This window comes from Notechis scutatus, chromosome 1 (assembly GCF_049901735.1).
Source record: "Notechis scutatus isolate UNSWTSFEM ecotype Mainland chromosome 1, rNotScu1.2, whole genome shotgun sequence".
Lineage (NCBI taxonomy): Eukaryota > Metazoa > Chordata > Lepidosauria > Squamata > Elapidae > Notechis > Notechis scutatus.
In genome coordinates this window covers 327,723,853-327,733,320 of record NC_142009.1, presented here as the reverse complement: position 1 = coordinate 327,733,320, position 9,468 = coordinate 327,723,853, and the positions used below count along the sequence as shown (strand labels likewise).

The window sequence follows — 9,468 nt, the reverse complement described above, 5'->3', positions numbered from 1 at the left end:
ACATAATTATTTGGGGTGTTTGTTCCAGGTTGCAAAGTGTCTCAAAACCTTCTGTTCAAGCTACGCAGTTGGTATAAAAACCTTCTTCTTCCTAAGGGAAACTGAATAGTTTGGCAATTTTCCCCTTTATTCCCTTCCTTTTGGCTCAAAGGGAACAAATGCAGAAATTATGCAAAACATGCAATGTTTTTAAATATCATCAGAAAGAGCTCAACTTTCTAAAGCATTTTTCTCACCCAGCCTGTTTTCCTTCACCTGTTCTCACTTCATTCCTGAACTTTGGTGAGGCTTGCTGAGATTAAGAGAAGCTGTAGTCTAAAACAGCCAGAAGGATATGCTTTATGGAACCAAAAAGGCAAAAAAAAAAATTATGGAATTATCCTGTAGAGTTACCCAGAGCTTTAAGCCTGCATGCATGTATTTTCTAAAGTTGTCTGAAAAAGATATTAAGGTTTATTAATATGATCAACTGATTGACTCTCATTGAATGGGAACACTGACATGTTTTTTACCTTACTCTTCATTTCACTTGTATTTCTATTCACGATTCTTGCTCCTTTCTGTTCAAAGGTTTACACCAAAGTTTTCCTTTCCTTTCACACTTGCTTTTACATGCTTGAAAAAATTAAACCAGACTTTATATCCCTCTTCCCATTTTACTATGAACAGTCTGATACAAAAATAAACAAGAAGTCACCGTCATTTTCTATAAAATATTTGTTGCTTTTCCCAAACTGTGTGCCTTATATTTTCCTCTGTAAAGTGATAACTCCCAAATCACAGATTTGATTTCTTTCTTTCTTTTTCTTAAAAAATATACTCAGAGTGATAACAAAAAATTAACTTTGAGTGTTGTGGTTGTTTCCTCTAACATGAAAGTAAATAATATTAAAAGCTTCCTTAAAAGCAAATGCCATATATCAAAACCAGCACGTGTTCAATTTGACAAAACAAAACAAAAACAAAACCCAAACTGCTTCTCAATCAAGTAGTAGTCTTGCTAATTAAGAAAATACACTGTACTTCAAACAAATCAACTCAACAGAGGAACCTGAGGGCAGTCCGTTCTTGACGCAAGATTCAGCTGCCTTGACTTCTCAAGTTTGACAGACAAACAGTCAGACCAACATCAAAGGACTTATGCCTTTATAAAATGTAGGCAACTCCCTCTGAACAAGGGAGGTGGTATGCAGAAGATAAAGCCAGATAGGAATATTCTCTTCCTATCTGGCTCCTAGATCAGTTCCTAAGGATCTGCAAATACATAATAAGCTTACTAGGTATTCCCAAGGGGAAGGTGCAAAGGACAAAAGGCAAATTAGCTGGTTGGATGATCTTCCAATTTGTGAATTCTTACAAATTAATTTTCAAACAGTATGAATCCCAGAAGATGCAATCCCAAACCCCTAAACAAAGAGGGAGAGAAAGAAAGAGAAAAGCTTCCTAATTGCCAGTCAAGAACCCATGGCCCTCCAGATCAGGGGTCTCCAACCTTGGCACCTTTTTGACGTGTGGACTTCCAACTCCCAGAATTGCCAGCATGCTGGCTGAGGAATTCTGGGAGTTGAAGTCCACAAGTCCTAAAGTTGCCAAGGTTGGAGACCCCTGCTCCAGATGATGGCAAATCACAGCAGCCTTGACCGCTAGCCACCTGGGACTGATGGAGGCTGGGATCTAGTGATCCTGGAAGACTTTCACACAAGACAAAAAAAACAAAACACCCCAATCTGGAAAACAAAGGCAGAGACTAGTCTACTCACAGCTTCATGGAGTCAGCCTGCATGGCAACTATGAGACTTTGACAAGTCAAGAACCTGATTCTTGATTGCCCAAAGTAAACCAACCACTTGGAATGGCAAGGATCATTTTAATAACCACCCATATTCATAGAAGGTACAATTTCTTTTCACCAGTGACTCAGACCCTCAAAAAAAAATTTTTTTAATGCAACCCTTTGGCTTTCACACAATTAAGGCAGAGTACCCCCTCTTCCAAACAACCACTGCATGTCTGAACACTGGTGGAGAGCCCAACACGAACACCACAGCTGAATTCCACCAGGAGAGACTAAAGAAGGAAGTGAGGGAGGGAGAGAGACAGCTGACCAAGGCTTGCATTATAAATTACACCAATGTCTGAATCATTAAAAAATAAAGTTTTCAAAAGAGCTTCCCCCCACTTCCCTTCTCCCACATCCACCTTCTTTCTTGATTTCAATATAAAAACTAACCAGTTGGCATGTGTCCAACGGGAGCAGGAAGAATAGAAGAAGCCAGGTGTGAGGTACAGAAACCACAAAACTTCATGGTGATTATCTGCACCAGGACAAAAATAATAAAAAAAGCACCATGGGTTCAGAACTGAAGAGGCACAGTTTGTCAGATGTCAATAGCACCAAGAGAAGCTCTGTTATATCTCTGCTGATGTGCCAGTCTTTTTATTTCAGAGAAAACGGTGGTTCTGTTGTTAAAGTTCCCTTCCTCTTTTTTCTTTTTCTTTCTTTTTTTTTTCAGTTCTACAACTTCAGGTGGAACAAAAAAAGGTTGTGGGAGGGGGGCTCAGGTGGTGGCGCGTGTTTTTTTTTTAAACATTTAAAAATATATAAATATCTATTCTATCAACAGTACAAACTGGAAGCTGTTTCTAAGCATTTTCTTCTGCAGTCTGAATATATATTTTAACTTAAGATTCACAGTAGCATTTTCTTTCCTCTGGTTTTACGTTTATGACTTAGGTTTGAGTCCAGTAGTAAAAGAGAAGTGGGGCGGGAGGGAGAAAAAAAACACCCTTAAGCCATAGAGGCAAGCACCTTCAGTGGGAACTGAGAGAAGTTGGTCCATGTTGTCCTTGCATAGGTCACATCAGGTTGAGGTAGAAGTCCTAGTTACCTGTAAAAGAGGAAGGAAGGAAGGAAAGAAAGGGAAGGACAAGATTCAATTTTAAGTTGGCATTTTAAACAATGGTCAACAATGAGTCTCTCTCTCTCTCTCTCTTTTTTTTTTACATTAATTCTTTCCAGACTGTCAGACAATAATAGATCTAAAGTAAAGTTCTCAGCAAGCAAGACAGACAGACTTGGAACTTTTTACAGTTTTGGCACTTTACCGTTGACATGCAAAAGGTCAATGGGAATGAAGGATGAATTTATGATGGTTTCCTGCTTCCAATTATTTAACAATACTTGTAACAAAAAGGTTCCCTGTCTACACCCAACAAGCTGAACAAACCTCAAAGAATTCCTGATCTGTGCTAAATAAGATTTGCATTGGAATTTACAAAACATCCCAGATAAAGTTTGTTGGTTCCTATTTAATGAAGTGGCACAACGTTTTTATCTACTTATTTATTGGATATTGAGGCCGCCCAACTACAAATAGGCTCTGGGCAGTTTACAACATTTAAAACAACACATGGTTCAACTGGAGTCGGGCAGCTCTAAATTCAATCAAATCATAAAGAAATGAATTAAAGAATTAAAAAAACATGACAAATAACATTCAGGAAAAAAATCCACTGGGGCTTCCCAAATATACTAACTCCATAGCTGACTTAGTATACCATGTGAACCCAGTCAATTGATGAGTATCCAACAATCATAGTTAAGCAAGCCAAATAGGCAATCCAGAAAATTAGTAGATAGATCCCCCCTCTGAATAATTTGTCACCACTCCCTGCCTATGTAGCTTGGATGGATGGACGTTGCATTTTGCTGAAGTATATGGATACAGCAGACTGAATCAAGCTTGGAATTCACTCATGCTGCCATAGGCCAATTAAAATATAACACCAAGGCCATAATATGGGCTGGCTGTCAGGGCTGCAACAAATCCACCCTCATTCAAATCAAAAGTCTCTAGCTGCATCTCAGAGAAAAGTAAATTGATTTATTAGGAGTGGCCATGTTGGTGTAAGCTGGATGCTAAATTACATCATACATTTCCCCCTTGATCCTGGTTTCCCCGTTAGGAATGTAAGTCACCTAACAGTTGGGTTGGAAATATATAAACCAGGATACACATTTTAATACTGTCTGTTTAAGGGAATGCTAAAAATTGTAATTGGGTGTGGTTCCTCAAATGGCCATAAGATGGAGCCAGAAACCTGGTTTCCCAGAGAGTGTTGCTAGTTGGTCGATGTTCTGATGTTCGCTGTTTTTGGTTCCTGCATTTTTCCCTATTGACTGTTGCTGATCGTCGTTATTCTGGGATTAATGTGAGTCTATTACTGAACTGGTTTTGATACTGGACCTTCTTATTGGATTATCACTGGACTGAAAACTGACTGCTATAACCGTGAATGACTTGGACTGCTTGTTGGACTTTGCTTAACCGTTTACTGGAAGTAAAAACCTACATTTTACAATACAGTGTATCTGTGTGCTGGTTCTGTGTTATTCTTCACCACTCTCACTACATCTCCCTGTGTGCGCTCATTCTCCTAACGGGGAATTACCTCAACACCCCCCACCCCCTGGATGTGACTTATCCAATGGGACACATCCAGGGGTGGAATTCTACAGGTTCACACCTATTCGCTAGAACCAGTTGTTAACATTCTAAGCAGTTCGGAGAACCGGTTGTTAGAAGAAATTACTGGCCTAATCCTGTAAGGAAGGAGGAAGGAAACATTCTGGTGTTGCTTACAGAAACTGCCTCTCCGTTAACCCTTATTACATTCTTGGCAGGACTAGACTTCCTCTCTCTGGAACTTCTCTGAAGTTTTTTTCCCCTCCTTTGCTGGTACTTTGCTTGTGTGGAGTGACCATTCAAAGTTACAATGGCACTGAAAAAAGTGACTTATGACCCTTTTTCACACTTACGACTGTTGTAGCATCCCCACAGTCATGAGAGGCCAGGCGAGGAGATACGTGCCTCAATGTGAGTGATGTTGAGTTGGCCACACCCAGCCAGTCACATGACCACCAAGCCACGCCCACAGAACCGGTTGTTAAAAAATTTGAATCCCACCCCCAGACACATCCATCTCCAAGAGTCATCCATCATGCTCTCCCATAACCTTCTTACGCTCCGACAACTTTGGGCTACGGGGTGATTATTTAGGCATTTAAGGAATGCCTTGTTTCCCCCCGCTCCCTTTTTCTGGCCGCTAAAAAGACCAAAGGAGTATCTTTTTAGTTGACAGATTGCTTGATTTTGGCTTATTATATTGTATGAATCAAGCTGGTGTAATTCATAGCATAGATGTACAATCCATGGCTTACCATATATCTGATGCAGCTTCTTTCCTTCCTTCCCATTTCATTGCCTCACATACTTTGTGCCAGTGCAATTCTTATTTTAATTATAAAACAGATTTCTAGAAGTGCCTGCTTCTGAAACGGTTGACGAATTTAAAAAAGAATTATAGACTCCTGAGGAACAACGAAACCCTCTCCAGTGGTGGCTCAGTAGTTAGAATGCAGTACAGGTAGTTCTCGACTTACAATAGTTCGTTTAGTTATGGTTCAGAGTTATAACAGCACTGAAAAATGTGACTTATGACCGTTTTTCACACTTACCACCTTTGCAGCATCCCCATAGTCACATGATCAAAATCCAGATGCTTGGCAACTGGTTCATATTTATGACCTTTGCTGTGTCCCAGGGTCACGCAATCACCTTTTGCGACCTTCTGACAAGCAAAGCCAATGGGGAAGCCAGGTTCACTTAGCAACCCTATTAATAACTTATCAACTGCAGTGATTCAATTAACAACTATGGCAAGAAAATGGGGCAAAGCTCACTTAACAAATGTCTCACTTAACAACAGAAATTTTGGGCTCCATTGTGGTTGTAAGTCGAGGACTACCTGCGCTGCAGGCTAATTGTGCCGACTGCCAGCAGTTCAATCCTGACCGGTTCAAGGTTGACTCAGTCGTTCCATCCTTCCTGAGGTCAGTAAAATGAGGAAACCAGATTGTTGGGGCAACGGGCTGATTCTGTAAACCTAAAGAGGGCTCTAAAGCAGGGGTCTCCAACCTTGGCAACTTTACGCCTTGTGGACTTCAACTCCCAGAATTCCTCAGCCAGCATACACTGGCTGAGGAATTCTGGGAGTTGAAGTCCACAAGGCGTAAAGTTGCCAAGGTTGGAGACCCTGCTCTAAAGCACTGTGAAGCGATATATAAGTCTAAGTGCTATCGCCTGTTATCACACCCGGCTAAAAAGACCCAACAATCATCCTAGTCCTACTCCTGAGAGATGCATCAGGTTTTTTTTTAAGGCTTATTAAAAGACAGGCAGAATAAGGGTGAGGTGGGGGCAGTGCTGCCCAGTGGGCAGGGGCTGAAAGAGAGAAGACGTGCTTCCTGGGTCTGCTAGAGGGCACTGTTTAATCCGTGAGACCCTGAGCATGCCAACTCTGTTTTAGCACCTGTGTCTGATCCCTGATTATAAAGGAGAAGGAGAAGACAGGTGAGACTGACGGAGATTTCTAAGGTTTCTCTTATTTGTGATAACTCTGGACAGCTCACCCAATGAATCAATTAAAAAAAAAACTATAAACACATCTAAAGAATCACTCCTTGTGCTCTAAACAACAGTTCACAGCATACTGAGTGTCGCCCTATCCAAATGGTCAGTCTCCTACACAACCAGGCCCCATGCCAGGTAGGCCTTTATAGGTAATAACCGGCACCAGAATTGTTCGCCCAATTTAGTGGTAATCAGAGCTATATGGATGTAGTAAGACCTGCCCATAGCGGCTCACATGGTTACTTTCTGGATCAACCGAAGCTTCTATGTCTTCAAGGGCAGCCCCATATAAAGTGCATGGCAATAATCTGCATACGAGGTAGCCAAGGCATGAGTGATGGAAAGAGGATCTCCCAGTCCAGGAATGGGCTCAACTCATAACCAAAACAGATCTGGGCAAAGGGCACAGCGGTTGCCCAACTGTCAAGCAGATGCCGAGAATGCCCTTTTTTCCTTCCTGTTGTCTTTTCTGCTGTTGAAAGCCTCTTCTTTCCTAATTCTTTGCTGCTTGTCTGCTTTTATCTTTTCTTTCCTTGTGCAGTCTTCATCCTTATCTTCATTTTCACATCCTCCCACCCTTTTCCTGACACTGAGAAACTTCTCAACCACATCCTTTCCCTTGACAGCCCAAAATCTCTATGAAGAATTACAGTATATATATATATATTACAGTCTGTGTGATACAGTGTAGTTTTTTTTCCTATTTCGGGTTTTAGTCATGACCCCGATTTGCCTAAATGACTAATTAAGTTTGCATAGAAAACATCAGAAGACGAATTAGTTATAAAGCCTTCTGTTGACCCCGTTTTCTCTTTCCATACAACTTTGGCTGAGATTAAATGTCTTTAGCCACTATTGCAACTTCAGAAATATTCAAATCTTCAGCATTAATTTTCACACTCCAGGACATCAACATAGCTCCTACATGCGTTGATGGTCATACCATGATCCATGGCAAGGACTGTTATCGTTTCCCTATGTGTTCTGTCTTGTGTTGGATGCACTGAACCATAAAGTAGGTCATAGGTAAGTCCTCAGCTTATGACCACAAACGGGACCAGAATTTTGGTCGCTAATTATGTGACCAGACCTGATGTTATCAACAGTCGTCCACTTTCTGCCTCAGAATAATCTGGCCCACCTAAGCTCATTACTGCCTACCTTTAATGTGCAAAGATTTTCAGACCAACTTCTTTCTATGCTATTTTTAATCGTGAGGCTTTACGGCAGGGAGGGGCAACCTTTAAGAACCACAATTTCCATTTAAAAACAAACAAAGGGGAGTAGTCGTATCATTGGAAGATTGTTGTGTGCTAAGGAGGGACAACAAATTAAGACCTCACTGTGCAAAGCCAAAGCTACATTCCAACCCCCTCTCCCCCCCCCACACACACTTTTCTTTCCTTTTTGCTTAACACTGCAAATCTGGGAGGGTCCTGCAGATTGTGTGCACCCCGGGGAGGCCCACCGGCCTTTATTTTTGGGAGTAGTGTTGAGGTACTTCTCTGTGTAAAACCCTGGACCTCACTACTTAGTTAGGGACTGTCCCCAAGGTTTATATCTGATTGGCAGCAGCTCCCCAAGGTCTCCTGTAGAAAAGGGCTTTTCTCACTCCTTGCTACCGGACTTTCCCAAGAGAACAAGGCAGGAATTAAATTCAAGGAGTTTTTGCTTGTAAAAAAAATATATACTCGGCTGTTGAGCTTCGCCTGTTAAGGGAAACAAGGTCAAAGTACAGATCGGAAAGGAGAGGCCTGCGATTCCATCCTCGGTCTTAGCATGTCAGAGCACCAACCTCCTGCTGACCACCCTGACCTTACCCAAGGCAACCCACACCAGCCTTACCTTACAGAGCACCAGTGCTTAAAAGCTAAGCCTAGCTCGTTATCGTGGCTTAACTCCAGAGAGATGTGAAGCGTAAGGAGACTGCATGCCAAGGGTGACCCACATAGCAGGTGTGCCAGCCGAGTTGGACTGTGGGATCCCAGGCGTGGCTTGGGCCAGCGCCAAGCGGGGCAAAGGCGGATGGTGGACAGTGAAGGAGGGGCGGGAGGTTTTGTGCTGAAGAGAAGCTAGTTTAATAGACAAAGCGGAGTTAGCAGTGGAAGATGGCGGCAAGAAAGCCTCGGAAACTGGCAGAGATGACAAACTCTGTAGGAGGACAGGTTCAGAGTTAGAAGTGAGGAGGGGAGGAGGTGGTGGCAATGAAACGTTAGGAGGAGGTGGAGTCCGAAGGGTGGCAGGTGGTGGGGCGCGGCTGAGGTGCTGGGCGTCGTTAGACGGTGCTGGATTGGGGGACACGTGGAATGATGGGGAGCTGGTGGCCACCTGCAGAGGATTCAAGCTTAGGAGGGTACAGCTGGAAACGGCACCGTTGCCAAAATGGAGAGAGGGAGTGGAGGATGAAAAGGAGGAAGTGGAGGGGGAGGGAGTGGAGGAGGAAGAGTAGGAGGCAGAAGGCACCACATGGTTAAAAATACCTGCAAACAGGAGAGAAAACAACCCTCAGCAGATGGACTTTATACAGCTCTCAGCGAGAGAAGCAAAACAAAAGCAGGCAGGCAAGCAATAATGTAGTATGAAAACAGCAGCAGGCAATGGGCAGTGGCAGTAAAATAAAAAAAACACACACAACCTAGCAGAAAAGAGAGACACACTTACCTCTTCCTTGCTCGCATTATAGAAGCACCAAGGGGGAACTCCGTGGCTGAACTCAATACCCCAACACAACCCCCAGCGGAGATCAACACATGGACCCCGAGTAGTCAGAATCGTTTGAAAAGCTACCATTCATTCTAGGCCCACTCTCAAGATACATGCGGGGCTTTGTTTCCTGAAATTCTGAGGTGCCTCGGTTTAGAGAAAAGCCTAAAATATAATGCTGCAAAGTGTTCCCAAGTCCCTCCTCGTCCTAGCTCATAGACACTCTCACAGAACTGATTAAAAGATGCTCCAGAAATTCAGCTACGTGACAGGGATTCACAGGGATTTCTCA

The 9,468-nt window shown here is 42.7% G+C and overlaps 1 protein-coding gene across 8 annotated transcripts in view; it reads right to left on the bottom strand.

Moving 5' to 3' along the window:
* Positions 1-801: 801 nt before the first annotated feature.
* DOT1L (DOT1 like histone lysine methyltransferase) overlaps positions 802-9,468 on the bottom strand; it is a 78,066-nt gene continuing 69,399 nt past the window's right edge. For 4 of the 8 annotated variants that reach the window (XM_026681115.2, XM_026681117.2, XM_026681116.2 and 1 more), the window contains 2 exons: positions 8,319-8,953; positions 802-2,888 (listed from right to left, as the gene is read on the bottom strand). In XM_026681115.2, the coding sequence (XP_026536900.2) occupies positions 8,358-8,953 (596 nt within the window). In that variant the 3' untranslated portion in view covers positions 802-2,888; positions 8,319-8,357. The remainder of the gene's footprint in view (positions 2,889-8,318; positions 8,954-9,468) is intronic. The other 4 variants (XM_026681118.2, XM_087951292.1, XM_087951288.1 and 1 more) reach the window with 1 other exon arrangement.